The sequence below is a fragment of the Galeopterus variegatus genome, unplaced genomic scaffold (assembly GCF_000696425.1).
Source record: "Galeopterus variegatus unplaced genomic scaffold, G_variegatus-3.0.2 Scaffold3761, whole genome shotgun sequence".
NCBI classification, from domain to species: domain Eukaryota; kingdom Metazoa; phylum Chordata; class Mammalia; order Dermoptera; family Cynocephalidae; genus Galeopterus; species Galeopterus variegatus.
In genome coordinates this window covers 73,264-98,128 of record NW_007729872.1, presented here as the reverse complement: position 1 = coordinate 98,128, position 24,865 = coordinate 73,264, and the positions used below count along the sequence as shown (strand labels likewise).

The following is a 24,865-nucleotide window of genomic DNA, read 5'->3' as shown; positions in this document are numbered from 1 at the left end:
ATAGATACTTCGGCAGTCTCATTCACCCCTGGATCCAGTGCTCAGCCTGGCTGGCACCGAGAAATAATCCTATGAATGCGGGTTAAATGAATGATTTGTCATATGATATGAAAAGCATTCCGGATAAGTCTTATGTTTTTGGTAATGGCAGGCTAGGTTATTCAGCTCAACCCTCCCACTGAAATAAGTAGAAGCACTAGAAAAATATGAAAATCATCCTCTTAAGAGCACTGGAGTGCTTACCAGATAGTATGAATTACCAGCCAAATTTGATAGACAAGTGGGAAGCCAGAGAGGTAAGTGTAGCACGGAAGCCCTTTTTGGCTTGAGGACATTTGTCACTCCTGGCGAAACTGAGCTTGTGTTTTGGTGACATCATGTGACAAGAGGGCAAAGAATCAAATCCCAAGGCCCGCTGAAGTAGGCCAGTCTAACAGGAGACCTACCCCACATTAAGCTGGGATCCCAAAGGGCTACACACTCAAGGGAGGAGCGAGCCAGTAGAAACCACCTCCACCACCAAAGACCACAAAGAAGGGTGCCATGGTGCTGAGCAGGAGTGTCTTGGCGGTGCGGTGACCATTGCCAGCCTTCACATACAGCTGCAGCTCCAGTCTGCATCACCTGGGTGGTTTAAAAGTTCTCAAGCTAGGAATTTAGCTTAGAGGTGTCTGGTAAAAGCAAACATAATCCTCCCTACCAAAAGGCAACTCATCCTAGGCTTCATATTATTCCTAAAAATTTGTTTTCAAGAACAAACAGCATACGATAAGGCAGTCAAGCACACAAAGAAACACATTACACACGAGCATATGCCAGAAGATGAAATTAAACAACAGACAGAGGGCCACAAAAAACTTCACATATTGGAATTATCAGTCACAGATGATAAAACCATTACACTGACTACGTTTAAAGAAATAAAAGACAAATTTGACATTATCTCAAGGGAACACTAAACCATAAAAAGTGACCAAGCAACCTTGGATGAGGCAATGGTTTCTTAGACATGACACAAAAGCACAAACAACAACAGAAAAAATAGACGAAGTAGGCATCATCAAATTTAAAAATGTTTTTGCTTCAAAGGACACAATCCAGAAAGTGAAAAGACAATCCACAGGATGGGAGAACATTTTTGCAAATCATATACCTGATTAGGATCTAGTATCCAGACTACATAAAGAACCCTTGCAATTCAATAATAAAAGGACAAACAATCCAACAACGAAACTGCTTTGCAATTTGCTTGTTAGTGTGTTTAAAAAATTTTAAGAAGCTATGTTCAGTCTTCTACTGCACTCACTGCTTTAACTAACTCAGAGCAAGCCAGTGTTTTTCCTCTGGGTGTCAGGTACCTCTAAAGTCTTTTATCAGGCTGGACAATAACACTGGCCAGAAGCTTTTAAATGAAAACCATCAATATGAAACACAGCCAAGGTGCTCCAGTCAAGCACTCATGCTCAGTAGCTTTGGTGGAAACAAAATCCAAAACAGTATTTGATCGCTGATATCATATTTGCAGAGATACAATCTGAGACAGGAATGTGTTTTGAATACAATAGACCGTAGTGATTTGTGAAATCAATCACTCCACCAAATGGTTCCAAGATGTCAAGTGAACTGCCAAGGCCACCCTGCTGGTGAGTTGTGGAGTTATGGTTGGAAGCTAGGCAGTCTGACTCTAGAGCCTCTCCTGACCATGACCTGCCACAGGTGATTTCCAGTCCCTGAGTGGGTCCTAGATCCTGTCCTCTGGAGTATAGCAGGGCTAGGTAACACAGCCAGGATGAGCAGGGTTTGCTGACCACAGTGTATGGTGATCTCGGGACCACAGGAAGGCTCCATTTACATCTTTCCTGGGAGGAGTGGATCTCCTCCAGACATGGTCCTGGCAGGGGCCAGAGCTGTGCTCACGTGGGATAGGGAAAGTCCAGTGCAGTTTGCTTATTTTGGGCTACGCTGAAGTTCTGCAAAATCTTGGTAGCAAAAGGATGTCTTCAAGCACAGCAGCCCCTGTGGTCTTTGGAACTTAGATTCTCAAAGCAGAAACTCAGCACGGTGGCTGTGAGCTTTCTGAGCACTGGAAAACAAGGACTGTAGGCCTCTGCTCCTGGATTAGCTCCTGGGATATCCTGGGCTGCCCGAGTTTGTGGTGATAAGCCTGTCTTGTCCCAGGAGCCAGGCCATTTGGGGAGGGTGGTTTCCAAGCTTCAGAAGCAAAATTCCCTGGGGTTTCCTTCTTCTGTGTGGGCTAAGCTGACATAATTCTGGCAAGAAGTATGTGGCACCTATTCAGCCCAAGACAGGACAGTGTCCCTTTGTCTCACGCAGCAATGGCAAGGGTACCATGTCCGGGTGGATGGGTATGCCAAACTAAGGCAAAAGGTGAAAATGAGCAACAACTTCCCAAATGCTGTGGTCTTTCATGTTAAATCCACAGCCCTCACCAAGAATTTGCTCTAGGAGGTGGTCAGGTGCACCACGCTGGTAATATGGCAGTAGTTACGGTATCAACAGCCATCATTATTACTATTATAGCTAGCACTCATTGAATGCTGACTACATGCCAGGCATAGTACGAAGAGCTTTACAAGCTGTGTTCACTGAATTATCTCAATTATCCTAAGACAGTCCCTAATTTGCAGATGAAAAGACTGAGATCCAGAAAAGGCTGGGTTACTTGCCCACCAGGGTCATACAACTAGCAGGCAGGGGAGCTGGAACTTGAACCCAGGCTTATCTGACTCCAAAGCTGGGGGTGCTGAAGCACTATAGTGAGCTACCTCACACAGAGGCAGCAAAGAAGAAAAACACTGGGGAGCTCGCACTGTACTCTGCAGTTCCGGGGGTAGAGGTAGACACCAAGAGATAGAGCGGGCAGTGGCAGTTTTAAAGAACTAAAAGCAAGGTGAGTCCCTGAGGCTGGCAGCAAGGAGGACCAGTGAGCCCAGAAAGAGGGCTTGGCCCCACGGAGTGGCACATAGTACTGGGCTCCCTTCCTGGGGTCTTCTCTGAATAAAGATGGCATTTTGTAATTGCAGTAATTTTTTGCATCTCCCTCCTGGACCCTGGCACTGCTCATGTGGCTGTGGAAAGCTGACCAGCCTGGCAAGGGGGAAGAGCTGGGATTCTGGGGGCCATTCACAAAGGGAGCTGTGAATGTTCCTTGGCCCCACTGCTGGCAGAACACCTTCGTGTGCCTACCGAGTTTTGTTACAGATCTTTTAAAGGGTATGTGTCACCCAATTAACAGCAGCTTCCATGCCAGAATAATGGCATTTTCCCTTCACATCTCCTTCAAGCAAAGCTTTGAAAAGCTCTATTTACCCCTTCCAGAGCTCCAGTTAGGCACGTCTTCTGTGGTAACAAGGACCACAAACTGTTCACTGCTATATCACAGGTGCTACAATCATGTGCTTGGTGACAATACAGGACCGGGAGGCTTCCTTACCTCATCTGAAGAGCCATTTTCCACTCTGAATCTTCCAGCCCTTTGGATGGCTCCATCAGCATCACTGGAAATAAGCTAGGGGAACAAAAGAGTGTTCAATTAGGTTGCTAGGTCGCCATTAGCAGTGCCGCTGCTGTCTGTCTGCACCTATCCCATAAGTAAGTCAAACCTAACAACAGCAGCTGGAGGGCCCAGGCCAGAGGCTAACGGTCTCTTTTAAGCACCATCAGCTGAGTCCTCATATAGGTGGTTCCCAGTTTTAGAAGCCAGAATAAGGAACATCTAACCCACAAGAGTGGAAAGCAAGAGCATCAAATCAAAATGTGAACATATTCCAAAACTGAAAAATGTCAAAGCGATGCTCCCGGGAAAAACCGTCTTAACACACATCACATGTGGACAAGTGGCAGCTCACAGATGGCGAAATTGAAAGCCAAGTCTCCAGTTCGGCCGCCTTCACAGGAGAGCCTAAAGAACAATTAGTGGCTGGCATGGACTCAAGGCTGCTCTACTAACATCAGAGAAAGCTCTTATGCTTCAGTCAGTTTTAAACAGTTTCCAAAAGGTCAGTCTCTTCCCAGGCAGGGAGACTGTGTTTTAGCTCTGGCAAGGTGATACTTGCAAATAGACAGTCTCCAGGGGGCTCAATGCTAGAAAGAGGTGAGCAAAAAGGAGATCGGGGCTTAGCATGTCAGTCCTAGAATTACTGACTCAAGATTTAATTTTTCTCCTTCTAGATTTCTCAGTGACAACTTGGGAAAATGACATGTCATTTTCTAACTTTTTAAATAGACATACAATTTGCAGCAAAGACCTACCAAAAATTTCCCTATCCCAGGCTCATTAGAATGCACCCACCCAGAGGGACACCACTCACCAGTCAAACTCAAGGCCCACCCAGCAAAACAGAAACACAATTTCTTAGGAAAGATGGTCTCATATTTTCATAGTGTCCACTGTCACACACTGTTGCCAGGAGGAGTTAATGCTGTCCATGACTCCACTTGAGAGAGCACAACTGGAAGCTCTGCACTGGGGACTCTCCTGGACTCTGTCCCATGTGTCTGTTCCCCTGGCTGATTTTAATCTGTATTCTTTTACTGTAATAAACCAGAAGTGAGCTTCACAGCTTACAGTGAGTTCTACGAGTCCTTATAGCAGATAGTAGAAACTGAGGGTGGTTTGGGGCCCCCTAAACTCTGTGTTGGTGTCAGAAGTGAGAGTAATCTTGTGGACTGTTCTCTAAATTTACAGAGGCCAATTTTAAAGTAGAAGAGCAAGATAGATTTAGGTCTCCTAGGATCGCTGCCATTTTCACAGGGGAAGTACAGAGGGTTCAAGTGTCAATGTCTTCTTTGCTTGTGGGTTTCTACTCATGGTCTGTTAAAATAAAGGGAACAGCAAATAGGTTTCAAGTTGAGTGTTACTGGTATAGGCTGCCTCAAGGGCTTTGGGAGAAGCATTTTGAGATCACATCTGGATTTAACAAGAAAAGAGCACTACAGTCAGTTAATATCTGACGTAGGTATATAAAGAGAGGAGGGGCACACATACCCCTTACTTGTTACCCCTGAATTACAGGTTGGTAGATACAGTCCTGACTATAGTTAGTCTCAGCTAGGACTCAAAAGCTTGGGAGAAAAGCTGATAGTCATTCACTGATTCACTCATTCACTCACATAACAAATATAAGTTAAACGTCTACCACTGTATTCCAGATACCACCAGGCATAGGCAATGGTGCCCTTTTCCTTTGTCAAGATTAGAACAAGAAGCATATTGCTTGTCTTGTGTAAAAGGTTCGAGATGAAGAAGGGACATTTACACATTTAATGATTTGATGCTTAGAAGGAATTTAGCTCCCTCTGAACTCATGATCATGAGATCCAGAGAGACAGACCTCAGGCTAACGTGTTTAACTCTGTCACCTTTACCATATCCCCCACCCCCATCTTCATCCAAGTCACTGTCATCTGTCACTTGGATGACCATAACCACCTCCTAACCAATGTAGACACCCACCTACCATTGCTCCTCTCCAACCAGCTTCTCACCCTCAGCCCAACTGATTTTAGCAAACTGCAAATCTGTTGTGTCCCCAATCCCCCCTCCATCCCAGCACCCTCACTTCTTCCCCCCCAGAGGCCATGCACGTCATGGTACTTCCCATCTTCAAGGCCCTTCCTTGTCACCTTCCCGTAATGAGACCTGGCTCGACCTTCAGTTCTGCCACAGTCCCCCCTGCTCAAGGATGCCTTCCCTGACCTCACTGCCTGGGAAAATGACCCCCCGTGAACTCTCAGAGGACTCTGCAGAGTTGAGATTCCAATTCCTTGTGTGATTACTGGACTTATGCCTCTCTCTCCTCAGACACTCCTGCTCCCCAACAAGCTCCCTGAAGATAGCAACTACATTTGTTTGTTCTCCCCACTGCACCCCAGAGCCAGCACTCCACCTGACACAATATGGGTATTCATTAAACATTTATAAACAAGAAATATGTGAATACATGAATGCCAAATTCCTACTGAAATGACCAAAGGAATATAAAAATTGGGGTAAGCTCTATGCCAGCCCTGGAAACCAGAGAAGGTTCATTACTCATGCGAGACATGCCAAAGAAATTCTACCAGGTCCATCATGAAGAAAAGACCCAAGAGAAGGATAGGGCAAATAGCCTGGATCACCATGTGCAGGGGAAAGTCAGCCTGACAAGTAACTTAATGAAACACTGTAGGTTCAAACTAACACTACCGAGCTCATGCCGGCAGGGCCTTCCTAGTGAGGGTGGGTGGCAGGGCAGTTGGTGGGCAAGAGATCCCACCGGTCACACTCAAGCAGACATGCAGGACGGCAGCCCCAGTACCCCCTGCTTCTCCCACCCCGCAGCTGGCTCAGGCAGCTTGCTGAATAAAGCAGGGGGCCCTGGTGGCTGGTGCCTGATGAAGACTGGTGCACCAGGTGATATGAAAGGGGACAGTGCCCCAGTGATCTAAGGGATGAAAAAAATGAACACTGCATAAAAAACCCTTTTAACACAGTAGAGAAGCTGACTGCCAGGCAGCTGTCTCTATCAGTTTTCTTTCTATTACTCTTCACAAACCTCTGATCAGGCCAATTACAACTATAGAAACCTGCACTCTTCCCTTTGTTGGATGGAGACTTGACTCAGGAATGACACAATATCTATCAGAACCCATCTAACCATCTAATGGTGCACAACCTAGAAGGCCTCTCCCCCAGTTCATCCTACAGAGTTCTGGCTACCACCGAAATCCATTATTGCCATCTTCCACAGTAACAAAATTGTAGCTGGACACAAGGCTAGACCCTGTTTCCTTCACAGTGGCCATTTGACTTAATTCTCTCCACTTGAAGGTGGGCCAAAGTCCAGGGTGGCACTTACGGACCAGGCCCTGTAGGAGAGGGGAGGTGCCTCTCCCATGTGATCTTTCTCCACTGGCTTGAACCCCAATGACCATAGAGACCCTGCAAGTTCATACTGGAGACAGTGGATTCACTTGAGCCTGAATGTCTGGGGCAGAGTCACCACCCACTTAGAATACCTGGCTGGATGTTTAAGAGAAATAAAATTGTTGTTTTTCATCGTATTGCGACATTATAAGCCAACTACCATGCTCCATAAGGAAGAATAAAGAGAAAAACCAGTGATTCTATGACGAGTTCATAATTTAAAATGTGGAAACTGACCTGAAGTATCAGGGAAAATATTCCATAAAACAGATTACTATGAAAAGCACAAGGGAATTTTAGAAAATCTCTAATTGTGGTAATAATTTGGGAGAATTCTGGATCTATGAGAATGGAACAATCTGTGATCAGATTTTAGATGAAAAGCATAACTTCTGAATTTTGAAATGCAGTGACCACAGTGAAACAGAAACTAGATACTGAGAAGAAAATGACCACGAGATAAATTGGAATATCAGTTTGAGATAAGTAGAGGAAAATGATTATCAAAAACATAGAGAACACATCGGGAGAAAGGGTAAAGAATGGACTGGGTGTTATGAAAGTAGTCTTTGGGCAGAGAACTCAGGAACAACCAAGTCATCCCCTAGACCAGCTACCCCCTCTAGCAAGTCCATTCTAGGATTCAATAATGTTAAACATGTAATGAGCCTAGAACAGTCGCTGGACATAATAAATGCTCAATAAACGTGATAACACTATAATGCATACTATTATTATTATATGATAATGGGTAATAGAAAATGCTCTGATTAGTATGATTAAACAACTTTAATGTGGCATTTAAACTCTGGGAAGATCTAACATTCGCCCATTTAGCAAACACTACTGTGAATGTATTTTTCAGGGCCTGTACTAACTGATGGATTTATAAATGCAACATGATCCCTGCCCTAGAGGACCATAAATGCTGGTGGGAGAGAGAGACACATACATATAAACAAATGAATCACAACATAACCTGGTTAAATGCTATAACAGCAGAAGCAAGAATAGGATGCTGGGAAAGTCAGAGGCTGGAGAGACCAACTCTGCCTGGGGGAGCTGGGGAAGGTTGCATTGCTGTAATGCAGTTTATTCTGGAAGATGTACAGGAACTTTAAGAAATTGATTTCCAACATAAGCAGGTTTTTTAAAACTACAAATACTGGTCAAGAAAGCAGACCCATCTGACCCTATATATGCAAATCACACACACATACACAACCCTGACTTAGAAAGTACTGTTCAGAAGAGAAGAAATTTTAAATGTTTTCATCAGAAAGAGGAGGAAGACAAAGCTATCTACAGATTCAATGCAATCCCCATCAAAATACCAATGACATTCTTCACAGAAATAGAAGAAACAATCCTAACATTCATATAGAACAAGAAAAGACCACGAGTAGCTGAAGCAATCCTGAAAAAAAAAAAAAAAAAAAAAAAAAAAAAGCCAGAGGCATAACACTACCTGCTTCAAATTATGCTACAGAACTACAGTAACTACCAAAACAGCATGGTACTGGCATAAAAACAGACACTCAGATCAATGGAACAGAGAATCCCAAAATCAGCCCACATACTTACAGCCAACAGATCTTGGACAAAGGCAACAAGAACATACGTCGGAGAAAAGACTGCGTCTTCAATAAATGGTGCTGGGAAAACTGGACATCCACATGCAGAAGAATGAAACTAGACCTGCACCTCTCATCATAGACCAAAATCAGCTCAAAATGGATTAAAGACTTAAGCATAAGACCTGAAACCATAAAACCACTAAAAGAAAACATAGGGGAAACACTTCAGGAAGCATGATTGGGCAAAGACTTTATGAATAAGACCCCAAAAGCACAAGCAACAAAAGAGAAAATAAACAAATATGATTATATCAAACTAAAAAGGTTCTGCACAGCAAAGGAAACAACAGAGTGGAAAGACAACCTACAGAGTGGGAGAAATTATCTGCAAACTATACATCTGACAAGGGATTAATATCCAGAATATATAAGGGACTCAAACTTTACAGTAAAAACCCAAATAATCCAATTAAAAAATGGGCAAAGGAACTGAATAGACATTTTTCAAAGGAAGATATACAAATGGCCAACAGGTACGTGAAAAAATGCTCAACATCACTAATTATTAGGGAAATGCAAATCAAAACTATACTGAGAGATCATCTCACCCCAGTCAGACCGGCCATTATCAAAAAGACTGAGAACAACAAATGCTGGCAAGGATGTGGAGAAAGGGGAACCCTCCTACACTGTTGGTGGGAATGTAAAATAGTACAGCCATTATGGAAAACAGTACGGAGGTTTCTCAAACAACTACTGATAGACCTGCCATACAATTGAGCAATCCCACTTCTGGGTGTATACCCAAAGGAATGGAAGTCATCACATCAAAGGGATACCTGCACCCCCATGTTCATCGCAGCTCTATTTACAATAGTCAAAATATGGAACCAAACTAATTGTCCTATCCTGACAACTGGATAAAGAAAATGTGGTATATATACACAATGGAATACTACTCAGCCATAAAAAAGAATGGAATTCTGCTATTCGCAGCAGCATGGATGAACTTGGAGAAAATTATGTTAAGTGAAATACGTCAGATGTGAAAGAGAAATATCACATGTTCTCACTCATAAGTGGGTGGTAAGAAAGAAGGAAAGAGAAAAAGAGAAAGAAAGAGAAAGGAAGGAAGGAAGGAAGGGAAGGAAGGAAGGAAGGGAGGGAGGGAGGGAGGAAGGGAGGGAGGGAGGGAGGAAGGAAGGAGACCCTAATAATACATTGAGCTTTCAGAAGGAGAGAACAAATCTACGGTTACTGGATATGAGATATGAGAGGTGGGAAATGGGGAGGGAGAGGGGGGTTAGGGTGAAATTGGGTAAGGGGCACAAAGAATAATTACAATTTGTAATGATGAATATGCTAATAATATTGATTTGATCATCACATATTGTACACGAATAATGGTAGTCAACACTGTACCCCCAAAATATGCATAAACAATTATGCTTCAGTTAAAAAAAATAAGGGGAGGGGAAAGGCACAAATATGGGTAGAATGAGCAATCCCCCCACTGGTGAGTGCTGCTCCTATGGGTAGAACGAGCAATCCCCCCACTGGTGAGTGCTGCTCCTAGGTCCTGTCTCTCTCAGTTCACTTCCACTGCCTGCAGCGAGAGGCAAGGGAGCCAGGTGTGGGGACCAAAAGAGGTGCTCTCTTCCTCCCACTCTTCACCTTGATCCTCGTTCTGCCAGGAGATAGGGAGAACTTGGGAGGTTGGGCTGCTGGAGCACTGAGCACCATGGCACATGTAAGAATAGCCAGGTTGGTTGGTTGGAAAATTCTCCAGCCAGGAGGATAAATGTTGGCTGAAGAAGAACCACCAAAGCCTTGGATCTGGGCTCAGACTTTTATCATCCTCATCCCTCACCACCATCCTCAGCAAACTCAACATCTATCACTATGATTTATCTGATGGCTTAAGTTCACATCCTTCTGCCTTCCCAAATCTAATGACCTCAGTTGACTCCACGACTCTGCCATCCATTCCTAAGACTCCAACATCCTTTTATCTACACTGGCACAACTTTGCCACCAAATATCTACCTTATGACCCACTCTGGCTCTTTTCGGTACCTGTGTCAGCTGGAGCTCTGTGGTTAATCAAGTCAATTCTGCACTTAACCATGCCCACCTAGCAAAGACCCAGCACCCAGTCCCCCCACCAAATGAACTCTCACTCTTCCTCTTCTCTGCTCATATGGACGAGTTTCCGTATGATGAGGCCCTCAACAAACTCATGCCACTCGACTAAGGCTAGATCTTCACTACCACGCCCAGTCCTTTGATCCGTCCTTTTCCACTTCCCATTACATCTCCCACCCTGTCAGTCACAAGTCACCACTCGAGAAACACCCTTTCTCCTAATAGATGGCCTTTCTACCCTATTTTACAGAGAAATGTAAGGCAAGGCAGGAGGAGTCCTGTCATCTAACTCTCCATCTCAAAATACATCTGTCTTGGTTTCTTAATTAAAATAGTATCTGACTATTTAAATGAAGTAAATTAAATTTCCTAATTCAAATAGTATCTGTCTAGTCCCTGATACTCAGCTTACTGGTAAAATACCTGCGAAGATTCACCACGAAAGATGACAATTCATGAGTCTGAAGAAAGACTGATTGTCAATCTTATGGCCAAAATATCAGGACATTTTCTGTTTACTATATGGCCACTGGAGAGGAGCTGAGAAACACAATTTGGTGACTGGCTTTGTTGCCTGGAACAGAGCAAATCTTTGGTAATTTCAGAAAGTTGGAAGAAACTTTATTCTTCCCTCCACTATCTCATTTTGGCTGAGACACCGGGTCTATGTGAAGAAGAACAATAAAACATTGGGAACATTCTTTGACTGCATGGGCGCTGCATTTCCAGGTCGCCCCGCCCATACCAGCATCTCTTTTTCACCCCAAGGAAACATGGGGCAACAAGTGGAGAGGGAGACAGATTCCATCTTAAGTCTTCATAAGCAAAGTGCCACAGGTAGGGAGAGAGACAGGAAGAGTCCCTGCGGCAGAGTATCCTGGGGAATACGGTTTTGCCAACACACCAAGCAGCTGGCTGCACCAAAGGGTGGCTAAGGCTGGGGGACAGGGACGGGATTCAACCTCTTCATACCCTTCATCCTGTTCTTTCATCTAGACAGCTGGCATTTTCTCAAGCTTATGTAAGGAGCTAAGCAAACATTACTTCACTATTCCTCCTCCAACTAGGCTGCTACTGGTAGCCCCTAAGCCCCTGTTACACGTAAATTCTGGAGCCACTGATTCAGAGCAGCAAAAAGCCAAGCACAGGGAGAACATCCCATTTCACTCCAGCAGAGCTGTGCAAGACGAACACCAACTAGACACTGGAAATTGATCGGGGAGCTGTGTATAGTCATCAGCCATCCAGCTGTTCAGCTCACAGAAGCTACAGTCCCAAAAGGACAACGGTCGCCGAGGGCCAGTTCTACACTCCGAATGTTACAAAAACACAAGGTTCTGAACAGCTTTTTGTTTTTGTTTGAAGATTTTGTAAAAAGGGAAAATAACAACAACAATGTGGGAGCTATGGAAAGATGCTACACGTGATCCTGTGAGCTAAAAATGCGAGCATACGTCTAGCTGTTCTTTACTATGAGCCGAAATAAAATTTTAGAAAAGCAGTTGCTGACCTCAGGGAGACAGAAGACATGATCTCTTTGCAATAGTGTATAACGCTTGTGCAGGTGGGTGAAAAGGACCAAAAAAAAATGCAAATGTAGGATTAAAATCCTCACTGGAGAAGAAAAACAAAATGCTAATTTTAGAAAATGGAAACAGTAATATCATTTTAGATGCTGCACATAGAATGAAAAAGAACAAAATAAAATGAAAAAAAGGAGAAAGAGAAGATAGTCATGGAGGACGAAGAAAAAAGTCTACTGTTTCAAGGGGGTGGGGAGAGAAATGAGCATAATCAAAGATAACAGCAGAAAATATTCATCCCGACTAAAGACCTGGCTCTAAGAATCACAGTGGCATAATGTTTTAGGCAAAATTAATCAAAAGAGAAATGTGCAGAGAAGTTATGGGAAACATTTTAAAAATAAAAGATAAAAGAAAAAAATATCTAAGAAAAACCTAGGCAAGAAAGGTTACCAAGAAAGGTTCCCTGCCTCAGACTTCTCTTCAGAACACAAAAGCACAGAAGACAACCATGGAAAATTGGGTTGAACAGTGTCCCCCCAAAATCAGGTCCACCTGGAACCTCAGAATATGACCTTATTTGTAAATGAGGTCATTGCAGAAGTAATTTGTTAAGACAGGGTCCTACTGGATTCAGTTGGGCCCTAAATCAACAACTGGTGTCTTTAGAAGAGAAAAAGAGGGCTATTCAGATACAGAGACCCAGGGACGAAGCCCATGTGATAACGGAGGCAGGGACTGGAGTGATGCAGCTACAACAAAGGTTGTCCAGGATGGCCAGCACCCCAGAAGCTGGGAGAGGCAAGGAAGGACTCTTCCCTAGACCCCTCAGAGGAGCACGACCCTGCCTCACCTCGATTCCGGACTTCTAGCCTCCAGAACCGTGAGAAGATAAATTTCTGTTGTTTTAAGCCACTCAGCCACCCAGTGTGTGGTAAACTGCAACAGTGGGCCTAGGAAACTAATACGACAGATCCAAATTTGCGAAATTTTAAGAGAAGAAGGTGATGAGTCATAAATTTCAAAACCAGCCAAGTTGTTCTTGTGGAAGCTATAACTCAGGGACGTCCTCAGTTATGCAATGAATAAGAAAAGATACCCTCGTGTACTACCTTAAAAACCTACCTGAAACTCTGGGACAAGGATGCCTGCAACCACTGCTATTTACTATTGTTCTGGAGGTCAAGGCCAATGCAATTAGACATAAAGAAGAAATAAGAGAGGTGGATAGGAGGAGACAAAGTTGTTTGTGGAAGAGTACCTACGCCCTCAAGCGATTACACTTTGCTTTTAAGAAGCACAATAAAATATAGAAACTCATTTTATATATAAATTTAATTACCAAAGGGACATATATTAAATCAAAATAGTGATTATCTATAGGTGGTAGGATTACAAATGAATTTAACTTTTCCTCTCTGTTTTTCAATATATTTCAAATTTTCTATAATAAGCATGTATTCCTCTCATAATCATAAAAGTATATTAAAAAGCATATCAGCATGCACATGGACATATACACAAACAAAGGCTGGGAATACAAAAAATTTAAGAAGAGAAAAGTATTTATCAGACACTGGATTTTTAGAAAATCTGATCTTCTAGCTAATAAGTAGACATCTGGCAGTGAGCTAAGTGCTGTTGGGGATAAAACAACAACAAAAAAAGAACCATGATCTCTGCCCACTAGGAATGGTGAGAAACATCTACAAATAAATACAATGTAAAATATGACAGGTACCATAGAGAAATGCAAAGGACTGTAGGGTTCCAAAGAGTGAAAGATACTTTCTCATTTGGGAATTAAGAAAGGCTGCAAAGCAGAACTGAGACCTGGCAGAAGCAAATTTCAGAAGGCATTCTAGAAGGATGGAACGGCACAAAGAAGCCCCAGAGGCCTGGGTAATGGTGGGTAAAGGCCTGTTTGCTGGATCGTGGGCCACATGAGCTAAGGCTGGAAGACAGGTTGGAGTAAGACTGCAGAAAGCCGTGCACGTCAAGCTAATGAGCACCTGCTTTATTCAATAAGCAAAAGAGAGAGATGGTGAAGGTTGTTGTTGTCGTCGTTGTTGTTAACTTGTCTGTTTGTTTGAAAGCATAAAGATGACGTTGCCAGAGTTGTACATTAGGGTAAGTTCTCTTTATAGCATTAAGGAAATCAAAGCTCCCAGACTCAGGTTGATTACGGCTGAGGATATGGACAAACTAGATGTCATCTTATCAAGAACTCCTTATTGAATGGAATCTTTGAGAAGTCAGGGAGAGCAAGAGAAAGTTCCAAAAGCTCAGGGAAAGAGGAAATGACACAAATGTCATACACACAAAAAGAGAACATAGAAGCAAACATCCCTGTCGCCTCTTTTTCCTATTTCTTTAAGAGACCAAATAAGAAACAAACAAGGAATTAAAAGTCACTTTTAAAATGGCAGCTTGTAAAAGATGTACACTACTCAGCCGACTCCAGACATACCAAAGCAGAATGTGAGTTTTAAACAAATTGCTCAGTGATTTTTATGCATACTAAAGTTTGAGGGGCATTGGAGCAGCCTATAACAACAGTAAGATCATGGAACTTTTAAGTAAATGCTCGTACAACCTACTTTGGATAAAGTACAGGGGCCAGCCCTACAACTTACCAGTTGTGTGACCGTGGACAAGTTTATTAACCTCTCTGAATCTCAGTGACCTCATCTATAAAATGGGGGTGCTAACAATATCTACACCTCATTAGGCAGTTGTGAAATTTAAATTAGTTTACATATATAAAGTATCCAAAAGGCTGTCTGACACTGGCCATGTACATTGACATGAATAAAGAACAATATGGCCATGAAATCTAGAATATAGAACCAACAGGATTTGGTTAGAGATTGGACATGGGCCACAGGTGATTTCCTGGTTTCTGGAATCAGAAACTGAAAAGAAGGTCATGCCATTCGTTCAGTGGTTTTCATGGGGAAAGAGGGACCAGGGAAGTTCAGTTTGGGGAATGCTGAGGTTCAGTTGCCTATGGGCCATCCCTGCAGAGATGCCCAGTGGACATTTGGGCAAATGGGTCTATGAATAGAAATCTGGACTGAATATATGGATCTGGGAGTCACCAGTTTAAAGGCAGTAACTGAAGCCTTGGGTTAGGGAAGATCACACAGCGAGTGTGGGAGTGAGAACCGTGTGTGAGGCAGAACCCGGGGGAGCACCAAACTTTAAGGGCCAAGCAGAAGAGAAGGAATCCCTAAAAAAATGCTGAGAAGGTGAAGCAGGGAGGCAGAAGGAAAAACATGAGAGTGTAGAGACGCCAATGAAGGAGAAATTGTTAGCAGGGCCGGATGCCGCTGAGTGGTCATGTAAGATAAAGATGGAGGAACACCAACTGGATTTGTAGCAAGAAGGTTTTTGGGGATATTGGCAAGAACAGTTTTAGTGGTGTGCAAGAGGGGGAAGTATCAAAAGGAAAAGAAGGGAGCAAAAAGAAGAATTTAGAGAATCGTTGAAATGTACTCCCAAAGTAATTAAAAAGTCTTCACATCTATTAAGCAAATGCAGTTTGAGATTATATTTTAAAAGACTGCAACACAGTGATAACTGCAATAGACCAATTAAAAAGCTGAGGCCAAAAAGCATACAATCTTTTTCTTACACATAAAGGAACCCAAAGTAATCTCTTTAATTAGATGGGTAAAATAGTTCAGTATGGAAATATTACCTGTGGCTCAATGGTAACAGTGGGGGCATGAAACCCTTTTTGGTAAGTCAGTCACGTCAAGCAAAGCTGGATTTTTTTTACATGACTTCTCCTAAATTGACTTACTGGAGAAAAAGGAAGCAAATTTTAGAACCCGCAGATGTTCCCGCCTCTAACAAAGAGGGTGGGAAGCTGCTCCCACCGAACGGATGTTGCCTTAATAAAACAGAGACTTGCCCCGGGACAGGAGAAAGCTGAAAGACAAGGGTCTCAGCCTAAGGGCACTTAGAGACTGTGATGAAACCTTAAATGCTCTCAGATCCTGCAGCCCCAAGGAAATGTGTCTGTCCCAAGTGGCTTGCCAGGGGACAGTTATAGTTAAAAGGGTTAGACTTCTGAGGACCTAAAAGAAAGAGCAAAAAAGAGCTCTTAGTGTTTAGAGCCCACGTGGTGAAAGGCTGGCAAAAAGATAAAATTCCTTTTCATCTTTAACAGCACCAAAGAAGTAAAAGAATGGCTTTCAAACTATGAATGTTCATGGCACACTGTCCAATACCACAATTTTGATGGAAAACTTGCATAAATTCAGAAGAAAACACAGGTTCTTAAAAAGCAAAAAAAAAAAAAAAAAAAATTGAAAATACTTTCTATTCATCAGAGCAGTAGACAAAGGTAGATAACATATATTTTGATGAAGTTCAACTGATGACACATGCTGCTAAACCAGCCTTACCAATCTGAAAGTTGAGGAGGTGGCACATGGCAGGACGTGGTGTAGGGCAGAGAATGCTCTGGTACAAGTAAGATGTGCAAGGCAAAGGCTATTATCAAACCGGCACCAAGAAAGATTGTTTAAGAGACACACATGAGAATTTTGCCTCCTTGAGTATGTAAGTGACCACAATCAAGGTAGAAAGCTGTTCTTCCTGATTTCCTGTGCTGAAGAATTAACCAGTGTTAACAGTTTGTATCTCTGGTTATAGGAAAAATAAACTGTTAAATACTGATCAAAATTCGAAAGTGTTTTTATAGTATAGCTGGGTACCATATCCCACTAGTTGCAGAATATTGGAGTCAATGAACAAAGACCCCAGAACAGCAACAGAAAGTGTAGGAGCCTGTGATTGTGAGTGGAGCCAAGTTGGCCGCAGAAGCAGGGAGTGGCCCAGAGGCAAGAGGGAATGGCCCTGAGGAGGAAAGACTGGGCAACACAGGGATGGAGACTTGTGTGGCCTCCAGGAAGAGCATGAGCAACCCAGGACCCAAGAAGGGAGGGAACAGGCTGTTTGCAGCTCTAGTTTTGAAACTGAAGAGCACGCTGATGCCAAACATCACCGAGGTGGCTCTTCCCAAGGTTGCTTTTGTCTGGGAAGATTTGGAGGACTTGTCTGGTGTTCTTACTGCAGTGTGTGTTCAGCTAGCGGATTTGGTACAGTTTTGTGTCCCAGCTATTCGTGTCATTAACACACAGCTCAGAGCTCAAGATGGTCACCAAAAAGCTTGTCAGGTGTTGATCCTAGGAAAATAGGTCACGAAATCACACTGTATCAAAAAGTAGGGTAGGGAGGGGACAAGAGTCAAAACCATTCTATAAACCAGACCACTATCAATGGGGAACAGAAGGATTATGCTGTTAAGGGCTGGATGCAGAAATACTTTTTTGTTTAAGTTCTTACTGAAATATATCTTACTCAAAGGATTAAAATTAGATATAGAGCACACTCAGAACAAGGGAAAATTAGATGTGGGTAGATAAACTAAAAACAAGAGAATATTAGGATGCACATCATGAAGTCCTTTAAGGCTGTTAGAGGCAAGCCATAAATAGGGTTCCGAGCTTCCTAGAAGCCAATGCAAAGAGGAAAAATCCTTTCATTTATAGGATTCCCATTACTCATAAGGTTAACAACAAACCAGCTTCTCAGAAGAACTGCGGTACTTTTTTGTCCTGAGAACAATTTTTCTCACAGATCCTCTTAAAGGAGACACTGTGTGACAGACTGAGAAGAATCCTCATTAGCGCTTGCAAGAGGCACACCCCAAGATCCATCTAGTTGTTTTCCACTCTGTCCACCAATGCAAATTAAAGGCATAAGGCCAAGGCACAAATCAAGAAGAGCAGGTCTAAGAGGGGCCAAGAAGGCAGGCCGAGTGTCTGTAGCTATCTCACGGCTGTGCTTGACCCAGGGATTAAATTTAAACCATTTAAGGCATGGACACTTCTTTGGATAACTCTTTATGAACAACAGTCTTCTTAAAACCAAGCTTCTGTTATGATTTGGACAGAAAACAGTTTGAAATTATGTTTGAGTTAAAAGCTACAGCAGGGCTACTCTCTGCTGTTGATGAAAGGCAGTGGTATTTGCTCTAACAGTCATCTAAGTTTCGTAGAAAATACTTTACAAGCAGCAGAGCTGAAACAGCACAGGCTCGCAGACTAAGAGAAGCGCAGGGGCTCTTGAGTCAGACAGACCTGGGTTTAAATGTCACCTCTGCCACTTGTGAGCTGTGGGACCTCTTTGAGAACACCAGTTAAATGGGAATTGATTCAACATCCTCAAATGTCTTCTGAGCATCCATAGTATATGGCATAATCAAGTAACACCTTCTTCTCATATGGTTGTTTGTGGGGATTAAATAAGTAAATGCATCTAAAGTATTTAGCACAGTGACTCGTACATGGTAAGCATTCAATAAATGTTAAAACTAATAATAATATTAACAAAATAATAATCATAATGAAAGATTTCGGGTCCCATTATAATGCATAAACAATTATATGATTAAGGTCTCAAAGTTCTACATCGCAGAAAATGGTTGAAATAATTTTAGCCTGGAAAAGTTTCAAAGTCAGTATTATTGTTACCCACAAAAGCAGTAAAAATATCAAAAAAGCACCACCCACAGTTTTAAACCATGTTAACTTGGTGGCAAATGCTCCAAGGTGAATGTTGTGTCTTGAGGTACCTAAACGAGTTGACCTGCTATATGAGACTTACATACAAGCTGGTTAAATATTAGAGAACATCTGCCAAAATTATAACTTTCGTTGCAGAACGTTGAAGTCTTGATGTTTTGATGTTTCTAAGAGAAATATCCTGCTACTTTCACTAATCTCTCAATTTGATGACACCACACAGAATACAATTTCTCCCATAAAATGCCTATGAAAACAAAAAGCCTTCTGAACCTTGAATAGAGAACAAAACTGCACTGTATTGTAGATGCTGGGCAGGCAGCTAAATCACTCATTAGCAAAGTGTCGTCTTTCTGCACAACAGTCCCACAGGCATAATTCAAATTCGTGCCTAAGCAAAAATACAAATTACCATGCATCAGACTTCAAGAGTCCTCAGACAGTCAAAACCTCAAATGTTAAAATCTGCAGATACCAAGCAAGTTCATCGTCAACTGTTCTTTTGAGAGTCATTAGATAGCACAGCCAGATATCCTTTGAGGCCACCCTGAGTTCCTAACAAAATAATCATGCTATCCTCATAGTGAAGCATTTGTATATTTCTTTCCCGTACAGCAGGTAGCATGCATGCAGTTCACCCAGATGCAGGTTTGAGTCACTAAGACACAGTTTTAAAAGGAATGGACCGGGCCGGCCCGGTGGCGCACTGCTACAGTGTGCCGCTTGGGAGTGCGGCGGCACTCCCGCCGAGGGTTCGGATCCCACATACAGACCGGTTCCCGCTCACTGGCTGAGCAAGATGCGGGCGCGACACCGAGGGTTGTGATCCCGTTGCCGGTCCCGGTCCAGTACGGGCGCGACACTGAGGGTTGCGATCCGTTGCCGGACACGAAAAAAGACAAAAAGGAAAAATAAATAAATAAATAAAAGGAATGGACCATATACGACCCTGATTTATCCTGATTTGAAATTACCTGCAGATCATGACTTCCCCAGAAGCATCGAGATGTGGGGTGGCATGAGGATCTGCAGCTGGGCTGGGCAGAGGAGAGGTCTATATTGTGCCCACGCCATTTATCATTTATACCACATCAATTTCCTATCTTTTGAGTCAAAGGCCAAGAAAAGATCAATAAAAGCTATTGACAATCTTATGTTTTTCCTGACAGGTTTCGATACGAAGTGATGAAGAATGGTTGGTGGTGTGTAATAGCTGTGCCTCACTCAGAATGCTGCCATGAGAGACTGGACTTGCAATTCATCAGGAAAAAAGAGGGCACATGTTTTAGATGAAATCCACTGCAAGCTAATGAGTCTAATCATTTTTAGAGGGCGGGGGGAATCAAAGAAGCTTATTTTTCCTTTCCTTTATTTATTTTTGATGGGTTAGGCTACTCTCTAATTTCAACCAAACTGGATCATTCATTCACCCAATCAATATTTATGCTAAGCATTGTGTTTGGTACTAGGGATACAGTGGCAAATAAACAGCCATGATTCCTGTTTTTAGGGACCTTGTTTGTAATCTATATCCTTATTTATGGGATTGACAAAAGTGCCAGGCAAAATTATAGCTGGATAGGAAAAATAAGTTCTAGTGGTGTACAGTAGTCCTAGGCATCTATAATTAATAATTATTGTATGTTCTCAAATGGCTAGAAGAGAGGAGCTTAAATGTTCTCATCACAAAGTAATGATTTTTTTTTTTTGTGATGAATTGGCTAACTACCCTGATTTGATCACTACACAATGTACACATATATTGAAATATTACTCTGTACCCCATAAATATGTACAATCAATAAGTTTCAATTAAAAAATACATTAAGAAAACAGGGGCTTAGCAATTAGCTGAGCTAATGTTACAGCGTGGAGCTGAGAGCAGCAAGGTCCAGGGTTTGATCCCTGTACCAGCCAACCACCTAGATAGATAGATAGATAGACAGATAGATAGATAGATAGATAGATAAAGATTTTTAAAACACCAGGGATAAGAGTCCACCAGCAGAGGAAAAATTTTTCACCAGGTGCTTTTAGTTTGAGCTTTTAAATAATCTACTATACGAGGAATGTTTTAGACACTCTTCTTTGACACTGACTTTTGTCTACATCGCCTTCAGAGAGGATATATCCTCTTCAGAGAGAATCTGCCCTAACCACAAACTTGGCTGAGGGGATGGGTCTAGAAGGCCATGTTTATATCATGTGACCCTACTACCCTGAGCACAACTGTTTCAATCAGGGATAGATAACTGAACCAAGAGGAACCAATCCATAATATTCTATTGGGAATTTGAAATTAGAGCCCAAGAATGAAGAAACTGTGGTGGACAATAGAGTTGTAAACCATGGGAAATGGAGGGCTAGAAATTAATTTAGAAATAAAAAACATTTATGAGAACTTTGTATGTGCCAGGCCCTATGCCAGGTTCTAGAAATATAACAGCGAACAAGTCAGACATGGTTCCCACCCTCACCTCTAGTGGATGAGAAAGTAGTAAGTAAATAAATAAATGAAATAAGAAAATAAATAGGATGTTGAGTTAGAGAATAGCAGGGGGAGGGCGACTGCTATAGGTGGGGTGGCCGGGGGGGCCTCTCTGAGAAGGTGGCATTTAAGCTGATCAGCCATGAGAAAGTCTGGGGTAGCCTTTTCCAGGAAGAAGGAATAGTAAGTGCAGAAATCCTGAAACAGGGAAGAACTCAATGTGTCCTAGAGACCAAAATAAGGCCAGATGTCTGAAGCACTAATGGCATGAGGGAAGGTGGAAGCGGAAGGCAGAGTAGGCTCTTGAAGGGCTTGGTACCCAGTTTGGCCTTGAAGTGCTAGGGGCAGCCAATGAGGGGTTTTAAGAAAAAAAAAATTTCGTTGTCATATTTTAAAACGTCACTCGGTCATAAGGACAGGCACATAGACCAATGAGATAGAAGAGAAAGCCCAGAAATTTACCCTTGCATATATGATCAGTTGATTTTTTTTTTTTATTGATTACATATATTTGTGGGTGTCAGTTGCTTTTTGATAAGGGTGCCAAGATCATTCGATGGGGAAAGGATATCCTTTTCAAGAAATGATGCTTGGAAAGCTGGATATCCACATGCAAGAGAATGAAGATGGACTTTTACCTAATACCATACACAAAAATTTACTCAAAATTGATCAAGACATAAATGTAAGAGCTAAAACTATAAAACTCTTAGAAGAAGACAACAGGGGAAAATATTCAGGACACTGAATTTGGCAATGATTTCTTAGATATAATACACAGGAAACAAAAGAAAAAATAGATAAACTGGACTTCTTCAAAATGAAAAACTTTTGTGTATCAAAGGACATTATCAGTAGAATAAAATGACAATCCACAGAATGGGATAAAATATATGTAAATCATATATCTGATCAGGGATTAATATCCAGATTATATAAAGAACTCTTACAACTCAACAGCAAAAAAACAAACACCACAATTTAAAACTGAGCAAAGAATTGGAATAACCATTTCTCCAAAGAAGATAAATGGTCAATAAGCATATGAAAAGATGCTTAAGATCTCTAATAATTAGGGAAATACAAATCAAAACCACAATGAGATACCACTAACCCATTAGGATGGCTATTATTAAAAAATGGAAAATAATAAGTGTTGGCAAGAATGTGGAGAAATTGAAACCCTGTGCACCACCAGTGGACATGTAAAATGATGTAGATACTGTGGAAACAAGTTTGGCAGTTGCTTAAAAAGTTAAAAATAGAATTACTGTATGATCCAGCAATTCCACTCTTAGTGAATATAACCAAAATAATTGAAAGCAGGGATTCCACCAGATACTTGCATATCAATGTTCATAGTAGCATTAATCATAATAGCTAAAAGGTGGAAACAACTGAAGTGTCCATCAACAGACGAGTGGATAAACAAAATGTGATACATACATATAGCAGGATATTATTCAGCCATAAAAAGGAATGAAATTCTGGTACGTGCTATAGCATAGATGAATCTTGAAAACATTATGCTAAGTGAACTATGCCAGACACAAAAGGACTGAACAGAGCTCTGTTCTTTGCAAGGAAACAATCCCTGATGAAGACAGGGAACACAGATAAGATGCAGACTTTGAGGCAGTTGGTTTCTAAGGCTAGACTACAGCTCCAGGAGAGCAGAAAAATGGTTTGTTTTTTCCCCCTCCCTCTCAGCACCTTGCACAGTACCTGACACATGGTAGACTTTCAATAAATACTTGTTGAATGAAGGCTAAGAAACTTCTCCATGAGTCTCTAGAGATCTCAGCTTCCACGTTCTCATTCACCAAATTTATACCCAGTTGAAACCTAGGGAATCAAGCCCCTACTTCTGCCCTCATTACTGATTTGAATGGCCAAGCTTAGTTCTTCACAAGGACTTACAACTAACTTGTTTGAGGTCAGGAGAAGTTCATGCTAAAATTTTAATTTAGTGTAATCTTGGGTGCCTTTTACAAAGTTTGAGTTCCAGGATGCCCAATACTTACTGGGTTCTCAACAATTTTCATTGCACCAGGTGTAAGAAAAGTTAAACCCACTTTCTCATAAACGTAGAACACATAAAACAGTTTTGTTTTTTTTTTGTCCTTTTTGAGACCAGCTGCACCGCGCTCAGCCAGTGAGCACACCGGCGGCCATCCCTAGATAGGATCCGAACCCGCGGCGGGAGCGCTGCTGCGCTCCCAGTGCCGCACTCTCCTGAGTGCGCCACAGGCTCGGCCCTATAAAACAGTTTTTAATTTAATAATACTCTGCTATTCAGAGGTGAGAGAAAACATCACTTTCTCTTTAAAACACTCGAGCCATTTACAAAATATGGTTAAATGAAAAAAGAGGAATGTAAGTTTAAATACATAATTTCATTACAACCATGTAAAAATGAGGTTTGTAGCAATAGAGATTGGTAGATATCAGAAAGAGATGAAAACAGTTGCTGCAAGGAATTTTAAAATACATTTAAAATTTATTTTATAATATTTTAAAAAGTCAACTATAAACACACACATGCATGCACGCACGCACGCACAATCATGGCTCTGGAGAAAAAACTTGAACAAATGGATTGGAGAACTTTGGTCAGTGAGCTGCCTCATCAGCCTCGGGATAACTGGTGACTTGTCTGGGATTCTCCAAGGCAGAGGTTCTTCAAGTGTGGTCTTGGGACCAGCAACATCAACATCAATTTGGGATCTTATTAGAAATGCAAATTGTGGGTTAACCCCAGATCTACTGAATTTAAAACTCTTGAGCTGGGGCCCAGCAATCTGCGTCTTAATCAGCCTCCAGAGGATTCTGATCTCTGCTCAAGTTTGATAACTGGTTCACAAGTACCTTTCCATTCTGATACTCCGTGATTTCCACAAGTCTGTAAAGAATCCATCTTTCATACCCATGTTATCTCCCCCAAACACCACTCTCACTGTTTATAAGAGCTCCATATTACTCCTTAGACCAAGTCCAAAGTCTTCACCTGACAGTCAAGGTTTTACTTTTGCTACCAAATTTCTTCTTTATTACTACAGCTAGTTAACATGGACTGTACTTATGTGCTAACTACTTTATATGCATCATCTCATTTAGTCTTCAGAATAATTTATATGGTAGGTAATATTAATATCCCCCTTTTACAGGTGAGAAAATTGAGGCCAAAGAAGTCCAAGATTATACAACTAGTAAATGATGAAACAATAATGACATCAGAGCACAAGTTCTTAAGCGTCGCTGAGGTTCAGAGAAGTGAAGTAACTTGACTGGTTACAGTGAGAAGCAGTGGAGCTGGTACGTGAATCCAGGCCTGTCTGACTCCAAAGCCTCGTCGCTTTGTAATCACTAAGCTCTGCTGCCCCACCCTCTCTGCTAGGCAGGGCCATTTGCTCACTGCCCTTGGAACACATCACTGCCACGAGTCATGCTGTCTGCTCATATCTGTCTATCCTCTTTGCTACCAATTCACATCCTCCAGCCCTCCATGTGGCCTTCCAGGCAGCTTCCCTGAGATTTCTGGCTAGAATGGGTCGCACCCTCCCTCCTCCCAACCCCCTCCCCCCCAATGCTTTATCTGTATAGCT

General features: G+C 42.1%; 1 protein-coding gene across 1 annotated transcript in view; it reads right to left on the bottom strand.

Moving 5' to 3' along the window:
* The window catches only part of GARNL3 (GTPase activating Rap/RanGAP domain-like 3), a 142,534-nt gene that overhangs the window by 96,252 nt on the left and 21,417 nt on the right, over positions 1 to 24,865 (bottom strand). Inside the window, exon 3 of the mRNA XM_008585920.1 lies at positions 3,455 to 3,529. Within this exon, the coding sequence (XP_008584142.1) occupies positions 3,455 to 3,529 (75 nt within the window). The remainder of the gene's footprint in view (positions 1 to 3,454; positions 3,530 to 24,865) is intronic.